Below are 21,349 nucleotides of genomic sequence, written 5' to 3' on the forward strand. Positions count from 1 at the left end.
ATTCTACCCAGCCAAACAAACATCGTAACCCAACTCATACAGCCTCAAAACTTACGTATTCCTCTACTATTCACCACAGTTTCCGACTCGCTGACGTGCACAGAAAAATTCCTATGGCTTTTCAAGAACTGCGACGACCTATTTTGTGCCCGATCTACTTATGTCCACGGGGGTCGCCCATAAATACTGTGTTATGCGACCTTAATTATATCAAACCTATATTTGAACGAAATCGTCGTCTCTTTTCCGCACATCACCTCTGGCAAATACAACCCTTTTGAACAAGTACATCATCATTAGTGAAAACCGGTAGAAGTTGAGAATGTCAAAAAATGAATCGTGTGGAGGTTGCAATGTAGACAGGGGGCCAGGCAATCTTTTGCAAATCGCCTTTTTTTGTACCACATGTGATAGTTGTACCAGAGAGTAGGAATGGTTGCCACACGGCACAGGAAGAAGACTGCAGTTATCAAAAAACCAGTGACGGTGTACAGTCGACTTGTCTTCTCACCGAGAATGTTTGATAGAGCCCTGGATGGGAGGACAACAATTCCACAAGGTGTCATTAGAAAAGTACGGAAACTCAACACAAAGAAGGACAGAAGGAGCCATCCCCCTCTTGCAGTCTGTACTTATTCTCTCTGCTCTGGCATATCTTTCGCTCTTTTTGATTGGCCAATGCCTGCATATCCCTTGCTTTCTTGTGTGTATTGCTCCTTCTGATTGGTCAGAGTCAATCGACAACTGTGCAGGTTTGGCCGGACACGCCGGCTTGGCCGGAAATTATATGTTAACAGGGCCTTCTGATTGGTCCGCGGGGCCTGGCTATATGATAATATACAATAACACGCCAGAAAGTGTCCCCCCAAACAGCCCGTGAATTACCAGGAAGATCCCGTTTTTTTTACGTGTGACCCAAACATAACGTGGCGTCAATGAATGCTCTGAAATGATCCAGGCAGTGCATTTAGAATGATTAAGCACAAAAAAAACGTATTGCATTAGATGTACATGACATAATTCATGTACCTCAAGTGCAAAAGGGACTGAACGCTTCAAACGCCAGAAATCCGGTGTAAGAATATCAATCTCAAAAATGTCTCAAAAATTCAAGCAAAAATTTGCGTGCCCCACGTTTTTCCAAGATTTCTTGGGGACAAATGATTTTCTTCCTGGAAGATGAATTTTCTGTGAGGAAGAAAAACAAAGTAAATAAGAAAAAAAAATTGGTGGTGTAGAAGCCAGTGTATAAAAATTGTTCTATTTGCGACTTAGGTGACACTCACCTTGGATATTTCGTTGCTAAGACAATATATGACAGTATATGTTTTCCGATGTATACACTTCGCATTCTATGACATAAGTATCCGTTTGTTGATATTTTTTTTCAATCTACGGCATTTATGCCAAAAAGTGCCAGCGCCAACTTTGACCTCCTATAGCTCCCAAACGGCTTGTGCTAGAACAACCAAACTTGGTGAGTTTTCCTAAAATACTGTTAGCAACAATTCTTGAAAAATTGGATAAGTTTACAGTTTTTCGTGTTGCCATGGCAACGGGTGTCTGAAAGGCAAATTTTTACAAAAATCACTAATTTTGGTTTAAACAATGGGATATTCTTTCTAAACTAAACTTCTTTTTGTATATCTTTAATATCTAACACATCTAAGTTAAACATTTATGATTAAATATTCATAAATTATGCTAAGGAGATGATGTAATTAGTCAAAATCCAAGATGGCCGACAATATCATGATGAAAAGTATAACAAGCTTATTTTCACTCAGATTTCATCACTAGTCGGTATTTTCTTACGGAAAACGTTCATGTGAACGGTTTAGTCCATTTTATGGTGTTTTAGCGTTTTACTAGAAAAGCTATGTCCAGATATTACCAATTGTTTGTATTTGGAATGTCGCATTATGCATACAGTATCTACGTAGCAGTGGGGACGACCAGCGTTTGGAATCGCAACTGCTGTAAACTGGCGCAACACTTGCTACAATAATACTTTGAACTGCTAGTCGGCGCCTCTGAAGCGTCGATAGCTAAAGAAACTGTACACATTGCCTATCCAGGTATCTCTTATACGGCATAGTACGCTCGGCAGTCATTGCATTAAACACATGTCGAATGTGACTTTCTTTTCGTCCTTGAATTTGAGAAATCTAAAAAAAAAAGGTTAAAAGACAAATTGTTGTCTGGGATGCCATGTGTTTTTGTATCAACTCTTGTTACACCGATTATGGTGTATATTCTAAACATTTCATTTTTACCATTTTTTTCGCCTTCCTGGATAAATTTTGAATGTGTATGTGGAGGATGTCATCCATAAAATTTTCTTCTTGCGTTAGGCCAGCTAAGTTAGTTACATCAGCCAGCCCCAAACGATCTAAAGTTCAAGTTGTTCAGTGTGACGTGTTTTGATTAATCAGTAGCCAATCGCCAAGGTCTAGGTGCAAGGGTCACTCAAACCAATTAAGATGGCGACCGAACCCGCGCAAGGAGCTCGAGCGAAGAGCACAGATCGTACAGGTGGTGGCACCTCCGAGTCGACCCCGACCAAGCCAACCGACCCGTCCCCGCAAACTCCCGGGGAGGAGCCCGAGGGCAGCCCGAGGACCAAGCTGTACGTGCGTCGGTGGTTCATGCTGCTTCTCTTCTCATCTTACTCGTTGAGTAACAATTTTCAATGGATACACTACAGCGTGATCAGTAACATTACTGTCAGGTAAACATTCGTGTATTTGCAGAATAATCAGACTTTCTAATGTTCCCTTTTTGTTTTGTTTGTTTGTGTATGATGTATAAGCATTGTTTTTTGACCGGTAAGCAGCCTAGTAGCGTAACACACAAGCATAATTTTATGATCCCTTATAGGTTCCATAGCTATATACGGACATTGATAAATTTATAAATAAATACATTATCTTACTAACAGATAATATTTGCTCCTTGTACATTGTTGTTATAAAAATTCTAACGAATTATAAGTACGTTGTATCACCTTACATACGCTGAAATACATCTTACAGTTATAATCATTTTTTTTTTACAATTGCCGTATATATTGGTGCAGTAAGTTGAAATCTTTTCTTGTAAATTAGAGTTCGTCATATTTTGGAACAGCATCTTCTCTAGAGGACTTTGTATTTTGGGAAACTTGTGTGGTATCGTTTTCAAAATAAATGATCTTTATTTGCATGTTCCTGCCTTATGCGATTGTTGAGCAATAAAAATTCATTCATTCATGCCCAGATGGGCTATATGCAGCAATTTTATATTGTGTTACATGGAATACCAAAGGTTAAGTGCTATTACATGTAGTGTTACAAGTAATCAGTAGGATGAGCATATAATAATTCAAATATCGATACTAAATGTACACCACCAGGTACTACAGAGTGAGTATCCTGGCCGTGGATTGGTTGTCTATGGTGTACATGCTGACTTACATCCCACTCATCTTTCCCACTACTTGGATACTGGACAGGTACGGTTGTACCTCTCTATTCGTTAAAGTAGATAGATATAATGTTCGATCAGTACTACAGAGGGTTGCCGCTCGAATGAGGTCAACGAAAGCGCTCTGTGTTTGCTATATTGCATTGCGAAATATCATCCTTGTCTCTGCCGTTGTCGTTTAAGATATAGCAGTATTTGAAGACAGTGTAATCAACATTGCTATTTCGTACTGGAGTGAGATAAATACTACATGAAAATGAATTGTTATTCATCATCTTTTCAAACATTTGATGGACACGCGACAGATACGGTCTCCGTGTGGTTGGTCTTCTCGGGTCGTCTCTGAACTGTATCGGTGCGTGGCTGAAGGTAGCCGGGGTGGGGAGGGAGCGGTTCCGGTCACCATGTTCGCCCAGACCGTCTGCTCCGTGGCGCAGATCGTCATCCTCGGGATGCCTGCCAGGTTTGCCGCCGTCTGTTCGGGACCCAGGGAGGTGTCTACCGCCACGTCTATTGGTGTCTTTGGCCAGCCAGGTTTGTTTGTTTGTTTGTTTGTTTGTTTTGATCGATATGGCATGCCTACCCGCGTGGCCGCCGTCTGTTTCGGGAACCAGGGAGCTGTCCAATGTCAGGTCCATCGGTGTCTTTGGCAGCAAGGTTTGTTTGTTTGTTTGTTTGCGTGTTTGTTTGTTTTGACTTGTGAAACATGGATGGTCACGTCGCCACAACGTGGCAACCGGGGAGTGTCCACAGCTGCGTCCATCTGTGTCTTGGGCATCTAGGCTTGTTTATTAGTTTGTTTGTTTGTTTTGCTTTATTAACTTTTGTTTCGGCAACCAGGTTTGTTTGTTTGTTTGTTTGTTTGTTTGTTTGTTTGGGAAGCATGCCTGCCCATCTGGCCACAACATAGGCAATTACTGTCGAGGTGACTAGGCTCGGCGCTGTATACAGACTGCCATTACAGACCATAATGCAATTAACCCCACCTCTCTCAATTCAGTCCCTGGCTGCAAAGATAGAGTAGTCGACACACCAAATAACAACAACAATAACAATAACAATACAAGTATTCAAGAACCTTTCATTCCTCAGCTCGGTATAGCCCTGGGTTTCCTTATCCCTCCCGTGTTGGTACCGAACGCCGCGGACATCGCGGTGGTGGAACGGGGCATGGACGTCATGATGTTCGGCACGGCTGGGGTCACCACTCTGCTCTTCATACTGGTTATCATATGTGAGCATTGCTATACGTATAGATACATAGAACACAATCATAAACATAAACATAAACATAGAACATAAACTTAACGACGTAACGTTATATGAATAGAGATTTATCATCATTCATGGAAGCTTCAATGTGTTGGTAGTAATCAATTTTCAACGTTCAATGCTAAACTTTGTTCCGACACAAAGGTTATAATACACGGATCAAATTTTCAACGACCACTGTCACCTTCTCCAGGATCAATGATAAACAATAACTTTAGAACGTAAACTCGCGAGAGTTACAGGCACGTGTACTTACGCATACGTAACGTCACACTACAAAAAATGAATTTTCTTATCTTTCTTGTTTTTTCTTGAACAAAGAAAACTAATCTTTCAGCAAGAATATTATTCTGTATTCAAGAATCCCTGTTTTGAGAAAATTCAAGAAACCCATATTTTTCTTGTGCTAAGAATTTTTTTCTTATAGCTAATGGACCAAAACTTCTAGAATAGTTTTATTGTGGTCAGAATCTATTTCTAACACATGCATGCTGAAGAATGAATTTCTTACATCAAGAATGAATTCTTAATCTTGCATGAAGATTGAGGTTCTTGTATGAGGAATTACTTTCTGTCTGCAAGAGTAAATTTCTTATATGTAGTACAAGAATCGTTTTCTTGCATGAAGATTGAGCTTTTTTGTGCCTGCAATGCCATTCTGTCTTCAAGACTAAATTTCTTGCAACTACAAACCTAGAATCAGTTTCTTACACTAAGATTAACATTCTTATATAAAGAGTACAAACAACTCAATGTTGACATTTATGTCAATACATGATGGCAATCATATTTATTATCATCAATATGCTTCATACAAGTTTTGTGGTGTTTTCCTCGATTACTCATTCCTTACCAAAGATTGCAAAAATCAACCATTTTGTAACTACGCTTGCTTATTGACATTTTTTCCTGATACAGTACCGTGCAGCCAACTATAACTAATTGTCCTTATCTGAAACCATTAGAGCTACAATGTTGCCGTTGCTGTATTTATAATGAAGAATTCTCCTTGTTAAGGGCTTTTCCAAAGTTGAGATGGGAACATCCTCCTTGTACCAGTAGGTTTCTGAGCCTAGAACAACACACAAAGACCATGAATGATCATCAATTCTTATATCGCCCCCCTCCCCCTGTAAAGGCCAACATCTCTATACATTTCCTTCCTTACAAATATTATAGTCAATTCTTTGTATTTTGCAGAATTTCATGCACTTTACTTACATATTCTGTAATTACTGTTTGGTTTTATGATATACATCTACAGAAATAGTAGCTTTGGAAATCGTATTCCAAGTACGATGGCTAACATACCTGCATGGGGGAGGGGGGCATCCGGCTTGGCCTTGGCTTCGGTAGCATTTTGAAACTCTAAAAAAGCTAGCCACGTTGTATGCAAGGTCCCACATGATGCAGAAAATCATCTTTACGAAACACATCATATTTGTTCCCTGTTAATGTAAGAACTAAAGGACATTTGAGGCAAAAAAAACTACAGAGCTGGAGCACTGTGACTTGCAACTGTGACTCCCAGTTCAAAATCGCAGCAAAGGATGATGGGAGTAATTTCCCATGATCCTTAGCAAAATGAAGAATCTTACTGCAAGAAAATATTTCTTAACTCTCGTATTGGGAAAACAAAAGAAAATCAATGCTAGCTCAAAATTATTTTTCATATCTTGATGCTCCAATTGTTTAAACGTAGTTGTCAATAATATAAGGAGAAAATTATACTTTTATTGTTTTCATTAAATATTATTAAGAAAAACGAGAATCATCTTTCTTAGATTTTCTTGATAAGAAACATAATTATAACATTCAAGAATATTCTGCTAGTCATAGCTTGTTTCATAATTTCTTGTTTTTCTTATTAGTATTCAGTCAAGTGAGTTCTGAAAAAATATCTCCTTACATATCATCAAGAAAAACAAGAAACGTCTTTTCTTAAACTTTATGGATAAAGATAACATTCAAGAACATTTAAGAATTTCATGCTAGTTATAAGTTGTTTTGCAATTTCTTGATTTATTTGCAGTATTTGCTCAAGAAACTGATTAAAAAACTATTGCATTTTCTTAAGTTATAACATGAAAACCAAGAATTACGTTTCTCGGACATTCTACATTGAGACAACAAGAAAGTTCAAGAATCTTATTCTGGTAAAAACAAATCCTAAAGAAAAAACTGGTATAAGGCAAGAATAATAATCTTCAGGATAGATTCTGCAATATTTTCCATTTGAACAAACAAGAAGCAAATCTTGTGTGAAGACTGGAAAAGAAAGTTCTACTTTAATTTCTTGAACATTCTTGCTCAGTGATCATTATATTAGAAATATTTTCTTCAGTTAAGAAAAAACAAGAATAGAAATCTTTGTGTAGGAATTAGCATACAAAGGTTTTACAGGAGGTTTCTTGCTTTTCTCAACCTTTCTTTATACAAGAAACTTTTTCTCTCTGTAAGAAAAAACAAGAAAATAAGAAAAATAAGAAAAAAGATTTTTTGTAGTGCAGTAATTGGTCAAACAAGCCAGGAAGTTTATAATGCCCACTGTCACCGTCTATGTGCGAAATAAACAAAAAAAATACTACTTGATTGCTTTGTCCAGTTTTCAGAGAGAAGCCGCCCATCCCTCCCAGTCCGGCCCAGGCCTCCATCTTTGAGAGCGAGGCGGAGTATTCTTACATCGGCTCCGTCAAGAGACTGGTGAAGAGCGTTCCTTTCGTACTACTCATCGTCACTTACGGTAAGGGGAAGGATAGGTCACCTTGTTTGTTCGTTAGAACCTTTTTTTATACATTAAAGCTCAAATCGGCCTGCAGGCCACTTTTCTTTGAGGTCATGGGATTTTGATTTGATTTGATTTGTTTATTCGGCTGTATAATAATAAGGAATACAGCCAGGGCTACCCAACTAGCCGGAGGCTATTATCAAGGGCTAGCCCTGGTAACAATACAATATACGTTATACAATAGTATACAGTATACAACAGTGTTAACGATACTTTGACTACAGAGGCGAACCGTGTTTACAGCTTGACTAGCAGTCGTACGATCTAGAATGTCAGTCTATGTTACAAGTAATATTACTCGGTTATCTATATAAGGCTAGTTAGTCAGCGATTAACACGTTTGAACGCTATAATGTATACGTACTACAGTGCAGATCGTTCAGTAGGAACAGTAGGGATAAAATGCAAGGGTCAGACAAAGCATATAACAGAGATACAGTTTACATCATTTAAAGTCCGAATAAGTCTTATCATTCTATACACACAATTTTACATACATAGTACGAAAAACATAATAGTGAGAGATGTTCCAGATGTTGGATCCACGGTAGACGATGGTTTCTCGCTGAGGTTTGGAGACAGCAAAGGACCATTGGGACCTTTATTTGTTGGTTAACCTATTTCGTGGCGTTGTGTGTGGAATAACTGGTCTTGTACTATTGTAAAGGTCCCGAGTTCAATACACGAAGTGCCCCCGTTGTTATGCCCTTGGGTGCAATTGACTTTTCTCATTTCACTCAGGTGTAAAAATATACCATATTTACCTTCTGTATATACTGTATGTGTATTTGGCACTGTAAGTTCACTAAACAGCAAATTAAGAAAAAGTGTATATCCGTCGTCTTCAAAAACATGGCATGTGGAGTATCAGAAACATAGAATTTTAAAAATCTAAGCCGATTTTTTTCGTTTTTCTAGCCAAACAAGAATTTTTTTCTTTACATCTCTAGGGAAATATATCTTTAAGAAGAATGATCTTCAAGAAAAATGCTGCATAAAAAAGGAGTTAAGAGAAAATATTATATTTTAAATATTATACATTTTTTAAAGATTTCTTTTGTGTCTGATAAAAAAACAAACAAAATAAAAGGCAGTTTTGGTAGTGGTTTTTATGTTTTGTTGCAGGTGTCAACAGTGGGTCGTTCTACGCCATCTCCACGCTGCTGAATCAGGTGGTGCTCTCCAAGTATCCGGTAGGTGGCGCTCGTGCTCATTGCAACATAACGAAAAACATTCCCTTGCAAAATCAACATACCAATTAGTGTTAAAATTCAATAACTTAGGATTTTATTTCCGACTTTCCGAAAATCCAATGTAGTAAAGCCAGATGCTCCATAGAGAAGCGTGTCTTCATTACAAGTAAAATTTATACAACATGTAGTAAATAAAATAAACAAACTGACAAACAAGGCCAAGGCACAGTAAATTTCATGGGTGAAATCTGCGCACTCAGTAATTCACGCCTGATTTTGAAAAAAAAAAACAAAGAAATGTCCCCCAGGAGATGGTCATCATGACAAGGAAATACCAAAATAAGAAAATATGTCATGTGGTACCCTTGATTGTAGTTGAAGAAGTGACACCGGCATGACTGTGGTTTTAAAAGTTTTATTTTGGCCCTCTTGTATTATGTTTGGAGTCTGCAGAGATGACATCAGAGTTGTAGCCAGCACCTGTCCTTCAGTCCTTTGAAGGAATTTTGCAGCTGGGGACTGAAAAAATTTTTCCCCATTCCGTCCCCAGGGACAGACAAAATTGATATGTAAAGATATAAAAAAATGAAACCCATGTGTTCTTCTTCACCAAAACAGATGCCATTGAACAGCTTAGTCTACAAGCAAAATTTGCACCTCAAAATGCAGGAAATAGTGTTTCAGAGGATCTAGGTTTCAAAATTTTATGGGACCCAGACCCCCTAGAAATGACGCGCAACGTCACGCCATGCCTTCGGTGCTCGATAGGATTCCCATCCAAAATTGAGAGGACTAAAAATGATTTCAGGCTGGCTACAACCCTGGATGACATCCATGAAATATATTTGATGTGGACGCAGTGTTTAGAGAAAACTTTGTAAGGGCGGTATCTCGCTGCACTGAGCGCACCGGTGCGGCACTGCGGGGTTCGAAAAATTATGAAACGAATTAGAGAGATAAAGAACGGATTTTCTTACTTTTTGTGTATTTTGTAGTCAACTAAGTCATACATATCTACATAATAAAACATCGGCAAAAATAACACAACAGTACCGCAGTACAAAAAGAAATCCCGTAGTGCCGCACTGGTGCACCAAGTGCAGTGAGATACCACCATTACAGTTGTTGGTGTAGTTACATAGTTGATGTTTCTGCAGGGGGAGGAGGTAAACGTTGGCCGGATCGGACTGACCATCGTACTGACCGGTCTGCTGGGGTCCGTGCTGTGCGGCATCTGGCTCGATAGGACTCGGACATACAAGTAAGTACTTTCTACTGTGGTAATCTCTTCAACTCTGACCTTTGTGAGGGTCTGCATGGGGATACTTCAACGCTTAATAGTACATTTAGGAGTACAGATGACGCTTCATGGTCAAATTCAGGAAGACCAACTACGCTTTTTGTTATGTTGAGTACAATTTAGACTACTTCACTCTTTATTAACTCTTCCCAGCTCTTCTTGTTAAACAGTGGCATTAGCCTGACAAAAATCGCGCTCCTAGCGGCCGGCCCTATAATTGCCGCCGCCCTGGGGAAGGGGTCATTAACCCCAGCCTGCGAGACATTGTGTAAACACAGGCTAACAGAAATTGTAAAAGATAGACATTTCCTTTACGGACTAGGAACTAACCATTCTTGCCTAGGTCCAACCATTAACCTATACCTTCCCCAGGGGTACCACCGTGGTTGTTTACATCCTGTCATTTCTGTGCATGACGGCCTTTACGTTTACTCTGGACCTCGGCTACCTAGCGGTCGTCTTCGCAACTGCAGGGGCTCTGGGGTAAGTGGGGCTTCCATGCTTTGGACGGTATTTTTTTAGACGTCCTCTTATATTCCACGACAGCCTCTACTTTGTCTTATTCAATTTTGTTGGCCGTTTTTCGCACATTGTTGGTGGTAGACCTTTTTCCACATTTCGACCGCTATTTTGATACATTCCACCAAAACGAGGCTAAAGTTGAAAGTCCCTGCGTATGCACCAGTACATGTATTACAGTATAGGTAAAGGCAAACATTCTTCTATATGGAGGTAAACATTAAAGCCGTTCAAAGGCACACCCCATTTGCAAGTATATTTGTGCAATTCTTTGGATGGTGCAACAATGCGAAGCTATTCAGCTGAACCGCACCGGTTTGGGATTTTGAGATTTCCGCGTAGTTGACAGAAGTGTGCGGTAATCCGTCGTGCAATTAACTAGCATCAAATTAATTGTGAATTTAGGGAAGACTATAAACTTGAAGAGACCAATTCTCCATAGGTTCTTCATGACTGGTTATCTGCCGCTTGGGTTTGAGTTTGCGGCGGAGATCACCTACCCTGAGTCGGAAGGGACGTCATCGGGACTGCTCAATGCCTCGGCACAGGTGGGTGCACTTCGAGAGTAAACCGCTAGGTGGTACTCTTGTGTTGTTGTCATCCTCCTATGCTACTTTCAAATAGGGCCATGTTGATATGATTACATGGATAACGTTCACGCGCCCATCAATTTTGGCCGTTTCAAAAAAACACGTTTTCAACCATATTGTAAATCGTTCAAAGCGGTTGCTAAATGATAAAATATATATACCGTAGATTGCGAAAAGATATAAGAAACTATAATACTATGTCATAGAATACTTTATGGCCTCCTTCGGTCAATATTGACCATGGTAAAATCCTAATTGGTATCAGCCCTACGGCGTCGACTGTCATAGAATGCCAACTGTAATACTATGTCATAAAATGCTAACTTGAAGGTCAATCCAAAGCTAACAGAAAATGATGTGAAAGAACAAAAAAAAAAGAATCTATTGTTTGTTTACTCTCTTTGTTTAGATATATGTTTAATCTTCCTGACCACTTGATTTTCATAATGACAGCAACATTTTTTTAATTATTTGCATGGTCGCATCAGTTTTTGGTTCTATGAGAATGTCAGCCATATAATGAAATCAACATGTGTTAAAGATTGTACAAAAGAGACGATAATATTTCTGTGGTACCTCCCCCTCCCTTCTCCAGACGTTTGGTATTGCCCTGACCCTGTTTATGGGATACCTGGTGAATAACGTCAGCACTTTGGCGGGAAGCCTTTGTCTGTGTGTCACTCTGTTCATCGGCGCCATCCTAACAGGTGAGATGAAAACGAGGGAAGGTCTAGTCTCTTCCTCCTCCTGTTCTCGTTGCGCATACGTATACTGTTCCAGATTGCAATCATCTGTGTCAAGTAGGGGTGGTACCGAAAATGTAGGTACAGGTACAGGTACAGTCCAGGTCCAGAGCATCAGGTCTAGGTCCGGACCTGAACCTGGACCTAGTCGTTATTCCTCACGCTCTGTTCTCGTTGTGCATACCGTTCTCGATTGCAATCATCTGTGTCAAACTTTCTTGCTCTATATACTTTGGAGTCGACTCCGTGGATTTGCAAACAAGTAAATGCAAAATGCCATCACACAAAATCGATTTGATCAGAGTTTCAAAGTTACTCAAGTCAAGTCCAGGAGTAATGTACATGGCAACGTTAAATTTTCGGTCTTAGCGTGGTATCGTACTAGACTTGTGGCACCGGTGTGGCACTCGAATGATACTCAATAAAAAAACAGAGATAAAGAACTAATTTTCTTACGTTTTGTGTATTTTGGTGTCTTCTTAGTCATATTTTCAAGTATTATGAAATATCTCAATCATACAAAATGGCGAAAATGACACAACAGTGCCGCAGTGAACGAACCCCGCAGTGCCACACCGGTGCCCCAAGTGCAGTTAGACGACTCCTTAAGACGAAGTGCGCTAGTTTTAAAAGTCAAAGTCAAGCCAGCAGGCCCATACGCCAAAAAGTAGTTACTCAAGCAACTACTTTTGGGCGTATCTTATTACCTGGATGTCTAACCTACATCGACGTGGATCAGACCCATAATCATCCTTTTTTGTTTTGCCGCCCAGCTTTGATCAAATCGGACTTGAAGAGACTAAGAGCCCAGCAGAGCGGAGAAAACACCAATGCTGAATCTAAGACTACAGCCCTGTAAACGCACATCATCTTGCAACAGTTTATTGGCAGGGGCACTGGTAACTCTTGTTCACCTTTATCCGCGGGGTAACCTTTATCCGTTTTTTATTTTTTTTAAATATGATATTTAGGGTACGTCACATCAATTGACGGTAATTTCAAATGTCAGTATTCAAATATTGCAGTTTGAAAACACCGATCGTCGATTTGATGTCCTTAAATACAATTATTTTTTAAAGATTACAAATAACGGTAACTCTTCGGATAAAGATGAACCAGCGTTACTGCTGTAGGAAGACGAACATTACCTAAGTATCAGACTCACTTTTGTACCTTACAGTACAGAACAAAACATTTCCTAATGCGTAACTTTGCTGAAATAAACTATATCTTAGTTTCATACATATTTACCAATATCTACACGCAACGGTTACATATATCTTTATAAGCCACAGTGCAGTGTCTTTTTTATCAACTTTATTTACGATTATTCTATTAGTCATTTTGTTGTTACTGTAACAGTATTTTTACTAGTTTCGTTGGTAATAGTATGGTGATTGTCTGCACGCTACAACTTATATTACAAATCTATTTGTATGCTTTATATATACGTATGACTTCTCACCTAAATAAAAATTCTAATGACAATACTTAATTTCGTTTGAAGGGTAATTTTTGTCAGAATATTTTGCAAAAATATATATGTTTTCTGTTTGTCCCTTTTAAACGATGCAGTTCTTTCGAAATGGTTAAGATAAACAATTTGAGATAAGGCCACAGCAAGTAAATCTTATGGATGACATCAGCACGCTCATTAATATTCGCCTGATTTTGACAAATAAATTTTCCCTCCGGAGATGGTCAACATGACAAGGAAATTACCAAAATGGGAAGATTTGTCTTGTGGTACAATTGACTGTAGGAGACATCAGGGGGAGTCGGAAGAGACAAAGACAAGCCATGAACCAAAGTTTGCTCGTGTAACGCAAGATCGGCGGGGTAACCTATTTCCGTTGTATTGACAAACAGGGAATCTATGGAGATCAATTCAACGGTGGTGTCAAATTGCCTGTTTGAAACCACAGTTCATCGACTTCATTTTCAATTCCCTTTATAATACGCTAACCCCTTGGATAAAGGTGAACTAACGTTATATGTTTAGGCCACTGACGCACGTTTGATGTATAATTTGATAACTGTGAATTGTTTAAAAGGGAATTTACGTAACAAAAAAAATTGTTTACTGATGATCTGTTTGCGTTAAAATTCCCTTAACCGACGTAGGGAATACAACTTCATAGTATTATTATGTACGATTGTCTATCCAAATAGACAATTGGGCTTCCTTGTAAGAAATTGTCGTTGAATTCGCAAGTTTGTTGGCACTGTGACCTGATATTTTATTGGACCCGATCTCTCTCTATATATATAACATTAAAGTGTAAATGAGAGAGTCTTAGAGTATAAAACCTTTAATTGATTACAGTACACCTTCAGTCGAGTCGACCTTCTAATTGCTCTTGATATTTTGTATTGAACCTGCAATACTTTCAACTTTAATTCATCTCATCTCTATCAATGTTAGAAATTACATAGAATGTAACAGAATTAGCTGTAATACAACGCTAACATGGAGATGTACTGTACAATCAACGGCATATCTGACATATCTTCAATAAAAAGCAACATGCCTCAAAAGTATGATTGGACTGGTATGTTTCTCGATCTAAATGACGTATTATTATGTAAACTTAGGCTGGTAGACAGAAAGGTATCACAGCATACAGATCTTTTCCTTATTAGGGCATACTATTCGTTACGATCTTGACAAATGAACATCAGGGTTGCTAACACGATAGTGTGCATACTGAACCATGAAATGGGACCACAAAAGTTCCATTGTGTACAACACATCAAATCCATATAACTTCAACATAAACAAATGTAAGATGTCACTGTACATACCTATAAACGGACGAAACCTACTCTCCAAACAGAGGTTGTTGGGTAAGACTTTGACCCTTTTCTCATATCTCTTGTTTCTGTCAGCAGCACCCAAACAACGGACAGAACGGGAGATATGAGAAAAAAATGTCACAATCCTTTCCATTAACCTCTGCTCGGAGATTACATGGAACGGGTCTCACTAAAGACCGAAAAAAAGCAAAAACTACCGAAAACAACTTGAAATTACCGAAAACAACCGAAAACAACTCAACTTAACCATAAACAGCAGATATTCATTTCAATTGGTTATTATTTAATAATTTTGATTTGATTTTGGACAGAAGTTAGGTTAGGACGGATGAATTTGTTTGACGACCCATGTTATTAATATAATATCACTAAGAATAGAGTCAACGATCTCCTTTGCCTGTTCCAATATATTAATGTTCGAATTCAGATTCACAGATTCTTTCATCAACGGGGACTGCTTGGTCAACTCGCAAAGTCATCAATGGATATCTATACTACTAATACTTGGCATCTACTAGTAATTAACAAGTACCGTACCTACGCGGTGATTTCAAAACACGCTTGACGGCCGCCGACTCTGGCCGGCCGGCGGCCCGCCAAATCTGGCGGACACTGCCTAACCAACGACGACAACAACCCAGTTGTTACTGCTGTCGTGAATATTATAAGGAGGCCGGGAAAGCCATACAGGCGGCGAGCAACGAGAGAAAACGTAGCGGGAACCACCATACTCCGGAAGCAGGACCAAGATTCGAGATTCGCTGACGTCCCTCCCGGGTTTTCGCTGCCAAGTTTCACACTTGGCAGCAAAAAGGCGGGAGGGACGTCAGCGAATCTCGAATCGGCCACGTATTCGACCAAGAAGATGTTTCTGGAAAAAGTCGCCCGCCATGGAACAAACGATGTCGCAAACTTTTCACACTAAAATATCGCTAGACCCTTCAAGGTTGCCGACCTCAATGCGGCGCTGTAGAGAACCATGCGGCAGGCAGGGTCAACGCCATTTTGAAAATTTGATTGTTGTTGTGTGTACGCTTGGGTGGCGGCGAATTCTTGTACTGAAGGTTATATTCGGAATTGTTTGTAGCTCACAAAAACGCCTTACATATTGCGCTTTGACGCTATGAATTTGATTGTATTTCTGCCTAGAAAATCGTAGGTTTACACCAAATATTTTGTAGCTGCTTTGTATATTTTTTTTCAAATTTTCTGCGACGCCTTTTTTGCTGTTGTTGTCTGCACACTACGATGACGCTGACATTTTCTACGTCTTGTGTAACATCGTAGCACAACGTGAATTTCGTAACTGTTTTGCATATTTTATGGACAAACTCCTAAATTGTAGCGTAGAATAATATTGATAAATACGATTGTGTAAATTTGCAGCTAAGTTTAGCTCCTTACTAATTTGTGTTACTTACGTCAGTATGCTTTTACTCCAATTTGTAAAAAAAAATGACGACAAACTTTCCAGTTAAATATATGTTTTATTTCTTGAAGACCGACGAACTTCTTGTTCCTGTGTGAATTACTAGTGTAATTACTAGTGTAATGCATGTTTTTGTAAAGTATAAGAGCTAGATCGTGAACGTATAAACATAACCAAACCAGAAATGAGTGCCGCGACATTAGAGGGAGGGGGTGGAGGGGTGAATTCGAGTAATCAAACAGTCGCTACAATGAAAATTTAGCGGTCGACTGTTGACCGCTAAAGCCGCTAAAATTAGGTAATTAAAAGATCAAGAATTACAGTCATTCGACCGTGAGAACGTTCACCCTTACGCACACCTGTAGATCACCTAATAAGGGGGCCGTCTAAATATATAAAATCTCAAATGATGTCTAGAAATATCAAATATAAGGCCATGTTGATTATATTGTTAAGCAATATCGTGATGGTTAAATGTATCAAAATTAGTATAAAACTTATAATGCCAAAATGTACACATAAATAGTGGATAGATTGCATCTTTTGTGCAAATGTCTTTATTATTAAGCAATATCATGATGGTTAAATGCAACTTGAGAGTATAAAACTTTTGATGCCAAAATGTACATATAAATAGTAGATAAATAGCATCTTTTGTGCAAATGTCTCTATTTTTAAGCAATATCATAATGGTAAAATGTAACTTCAAAGTATGAAACTTTTGATGCCAAAATGTACATATAAATAGTAGATAGTATCTTTTGTGCAAATGTCTCTATTATTAAGCAATATCATGATGGTTAAATGTAACTTCAAAGTATGAAACTTTGATGCCAAAATGTACATATAAATAGTAGATAGATAGCATCTTTTGCGCAAATGTCTCTATTATTAAGCAATATTATGATGCTTAAATGTACCTTCATAGTATTAAACTGTTGATGCCAAAATGAACATGTATATATATGAAATTTATATGAAATCTATAGTTGATAGATGACCCTCATACCTATATTATTAGATAATACATAAAGAATATAAGTTTGCTCATAAGGAGTAGTTAAGTCAGCGTCCTATGAACAATAAATAATGACCACATGCGTCCACTCAGTCCAGCCTGGTAGCAACAATAGCGGGTCACCACTTCACTCTTCCACCTCAGTACTCCGCACAAACCCTAAGCTTCTTCTTGTTCTAGGGGCCCTAGTACTCCGCACAAACTCTTCCTCTGGTTCTAAGGGCCCTGGTACTCCGCACAAACCCTTCCTCTTGTTCTAGGGGCCAAAGTACTCCACACAAACCCTTCCTCATGTTCTAGGGGCCAAAGTACTCCACACAAACCCTTCAACTGGTTCTGTGGACCAGAGCTTCCAGATGTTCCTTTACGCAAGGTTCAGACAGGAGAGAACAGACAAGAAGATGTCTCACAGTCTGCTCTAACCCGCAATCGCAGGTCGCCTGTGCCACTGAACTGAGACCACACTTTTCCATCAGCATCTTGTGGGACCTGTTCCGAGGAGTATGAAAATGATGCTTCCCTCGCTCTGATCATTCTCTATGATTCTGCACTACCGATAAGTGGTTCAACTGAGTGCAAAAAAACTACGTCTCGATATAACAAGCTCTCTTCATACATTTTGATTAGTTTCTGTAGTTTTTAGGGTCAAATGAACCCCGAAGTACTGGTACATGATACATTCAGTACAGCAGATTTCAAGAGACTCGATGCTACAGACAGATTAGCATAGGAAACTAAAAAAAAGGTAATACCCGTTTTGCAGACAATTGTTAAACAGTTGCAGTAGTGGCGTTTGAAGTACCGATTTACCGAATGTCAACATTTCCTTTAAGAGCAAATCCTTTCCACTCGATTTATTGTTCTTGAGGTTTGAAATGGCATTATAACGTTATAATTCTTCTGACGTTAAAGGGGAATTTAGAACAGATGGATTAGCAGCGGAGAACGACAAATTTAGTTGATCGGTTTCTGGAATAGGAGAGTCAATTTTACCATTATTAGGGAGTTTGTCTAAATTGCTAAAATGTTCAAACCACTCTTCTTCTGAGATTTTGTTATTTTCTTGCGTTTTCGTAGGTTTCAGCGCCTGGATTTTTCTCTTCGTGGGAAGACAATTGGGTCATGATTTGTTTGCAGGGCTCGAAATACTGGGTGCATGTGCACCCAAGTATTTTCTTACGTTTAAATGTATGTAAAGATATCACAGTATAACTAGTATACATCATATTATTGACATGATGAGATCTTAGTGTTAGAAAGATAATAATAATGTCTATCATGGTACTTGTTTAAGAATTTGATAGCTTGTAACTAAGTTTTATCATTAGGTTATTACTAAATTTAAGTGGTGCACCCAAAAATTTTTTGGTGCACCCAATTTTTCAAGCTGGGTGCACCAGTGCACCTAATGCCAAAAACGAGTTTCGAGCCCTGGTTTGTGAAAGTCGGTTTTTTTCTTTTTTTATCAGTTTTTTTTTAATCTTATAGAATTATATAGAAAGCTTAGACAGCATAGAACAATGGTAACGTTTGTTACAGCCATTTCTGTACAACATTTTGTTAAGCAAGGTGGGCCGGGATACAAATGACAGTCAACAACCCTTTCTTGTTTCTTTAGAAAGCCAGAAAAACTGTACAGCGTCACAAAAACGGTCATTTCTTGTCTTTTACGTGGATAATATAACCGTGACATCCATCGTACTCGTGGTGGTAACGTTTGTTACCGAATCTGGCGACAGGCATAAACCACCTCACACAGCCTCCAAGATCTGACGTGATCGGGCAGAGGGCCTAGGTAGCTGGTTTCACCTATCGAACAATCATTCTGGGAATTCCTGAATTGTTACATTAATTTTTTTTGGCTACTATTTGAATTCTTCGTTTCTTCTCAGGCGACAGCCATTTTTTAGGGTGTGAAATCCCACAAGTGGCTATGATAATCTTCTAAGCCATCAACCAAACGAATGTTGTGGGTCATCTTTTGTAAAACATTACAGGGGTTGTGGAAAAATGAAGGAACCAGTGATGTTGTCTAAAATTTGCTCCATATCAAGGCGTAAAGTCAGGCGACAGCATTTCGACATTTAAATGAGAACGAGCCAGAAGCGAGTGTATATGGGATACGTATAACGAACGCCGGATCGAATTACTTTCCGCATGGTACCCAGGCTACAGAAACATTGAAATTACTGGCTCTCTTCAGCCTTTGGAGTAAAGTGTACAAAGATCAACATATCATCTTACCGCCAGCTGCTTGCTGAGGAACGTTTGGGCCGTATATCGGATTCCGGAACTGTTGGACGTTCGGGAACCGTCGGCGAGAAGGAAGCGCGCTTTGAGGCTGGTGAGTGTCGCGCATGCTCCTGTCATCCCCTTGGGACCCTGAATTGGTAGCATCATTCCCGGAAGTGTCAGCATCATTTCCGCAAGTGTCAGCATTATTCCCAGAAGTGTCAGCATTTTGGTTTGGGCGTTTTCATAGACTCTGACATGTTTTTTTTTTTTTTTTTTAGTTTGAATGGTTTGACATGAATAATCATGGCGACTGATTGGGCTCGTAGCTGTACGTGTGAAGTCCCTGCATACGGCATAAGCTGGGTCTGATGCTGACGTGTACATTTTAGATGTGGTTGTTCCTGAAATGTTTTTTAAGAACGATATTCTATAACATCCTGCTTTCTAGAGTTGTGTATTGATCACAATTGCTTGTTTTTACAATAACAACTGCATGTATGTAAACATGAATAACTAAAAGAAAAGACAAGGTTTGTTAAATTTGTAACATTTTTTTTTGTCAAAAGGACACGCCCAAGCCATTTTCCCTGCCTACTTTGACATAGCGTCTGTCCCCACCGAATATTTGTTCTTGATACTTTGTTTCCTTTGTTTTATTCCAGGTGTTTAGTCCACGTTCCTCTGTGTATATACATATACCTTAGATTTAGAGGCATAAGCTGGGATATAATGAATTTATGAAAATATTAAGTAAAATTCGGATGCTTGTACTCACGGTTCTCCCCGTTTTTTTTTTTTTCGGAGCGCGCGGGACTGCCCTCCTTCTGAAGACGTTCTCTCTTCCTGAAGATGTGACTCAAGACGTTAAGGCTTCCTGAAGATGTGGCTCAAGACGCTATCGACTCCTGAAGATGTAACTCTATACGACACCGGTCCCGAAGATTCTGTTTTTCAGTGGCGGCCTGCAGGGTGTTTTACAGTGACTGCGACCCAATCGTTTGTCTTCAGACTGAACGTAGTATGCGCATGTACAGACCATTGAGTAACATTATATATTTAATAAGTTGGCTGTATATCATTATGATAATGATGAGTTCTGATTGGTGGAGTTGCATTTTGTACTCGGCACAAACTACTCTCTCGAATTCAGAGACATTGTATGGAATTATAGTGTCCGTTTTCCGATAGGTTTTGCAATACGCTGCATATATTTGTTCATAATTCTGCATCTGCGTTGTACGATGTACACTGTAATTATGGTTGTTTACTTCTTTGTTGAAACCAGTTGCGTATTTTTTTTTTTTTAAACAAAAATGAACTTGATTGCACGACATTTGCACATGGTACAATGTAAGGCAAAGGTAGTAGATCAAGGTAGTGACACTACATATTACTTTAACTATATAAAGTACAGGAATGTGAAAGTAAATGGCGTATTGACATACGGCGTATATGGCAATTTACAAGTTACACGATTAGGTCTGCTATGGTACAATACATTCTCTCTTTTTCAGAGCATTGCATATGTAACAGTTTTTAGTCTAAATACGTGGATATGTAGTCAGGGCATGACATAAGTAGAATAAAAATGTGTTTGGAAAGGGTTTACTAGATTTACATGTGATCATATTCATTAATTTTTGTCTTTTTACGTTATATTGATGATGCTTCCCACTCTCCCAGTAGACTGGGGAAGGTGTTGAGTGTGACAAAAACACTTGATTACATAAACTAGTTATGAAAGATTGTCATGACCAATTTGCGGAGACAACCTCAAGGACCACTCTTTAAGTCAGACGCTTTCGAACAATTTTCTTCCATTACGATTACCAAATGACTTTAAGATTGTATCTAACACATTGGAATAAGTCGTGGTACGGACAGGATTGTTGACCGCTTTTTTTGTCATCAATGTCGTCCATCCTTCAGTTCAGGTAGTCACATGAAATCGCAGGTGGCTGTACAGCCCTATAATGACGG

The 21,349-nt window shown here is 39.0% G+C and overlaps 1 protein-coding gene across 1 annotated transcript; it reads left to right on the plus strand.

Moving 5' to 3' along the window:
* Positions 1-1,807: 1,807 nt before the first annotated feature.
* Positions 1,808-14,774, plus strand: LOC118410526 (feline leukemia virus subgroup C receptor-related protein 1-like). Its single transcript, XM_035812284.1, has 11 exons — positions 1,808-2,731; positions 3,395-3,501; positions 3,761-3,999; positions 4,558-4,699; positions 7,343-7,480; positions 8,651-8,718; positions 9,876-9,979; positions 10,391-10,501; positions 10,980-11,085; positions 11,723-11,834; positions 12,644-14,774. The coding sequence occupies exons 1-11, from the start codon at positions 2,484-2,486 to the stop codon at positions 12,727-12,729; spliced, it is 1,461 nt and encodes a 486-aa protein (XP_035668177.1). The 5' UTR covers positions 1,808-2,483; the 3' UTR covers positions 12,730-14,774.
* The last annotated feature ends 6,575 nt before the right edge of the window (positions 14,775-21,349 follow it).

Source organism: Branchiostoma floridae, chromosome 2 (genome assembly GCF_000003815.2).
Source record: "Branchiostoma floridae strain S238N-H82 chromosome 2, Bfl_VNyyK, whole genome shotgun sequence".
Classification (NCBI taxonomy): Eukaryota; Metazoa; Chordata; class Leptocardii; order Amphioxiformes; family Branchiostomatidae; genus Branchiostoma; species Branchiostoma floridae.

Bases quoted from the DNA above. Each gene is read 5' to 3' on its own strand.
- LOC118410526 (XM_035812284.1), top strand. From the start codon at position 2,484: ATGGCGACCGAACCCGCGCAAGGAGCTCGAGCGAAGAGCACAGATCGT. The intron at 3,502-3,760 runs GTACCTCTCTAT...ACATTTGATGGA, and splicing joins GATACTGGACAGGTACGGTT to CACGCGACAGATACGGTCTC. The intron at 11,086-11,722 runs GTGGGTGCACTT...TCCCTTCTCCAG, and splicing joins TGCTCAATGCCTCGGCACAG to ACGTTTGGTATTGCCCTGAC.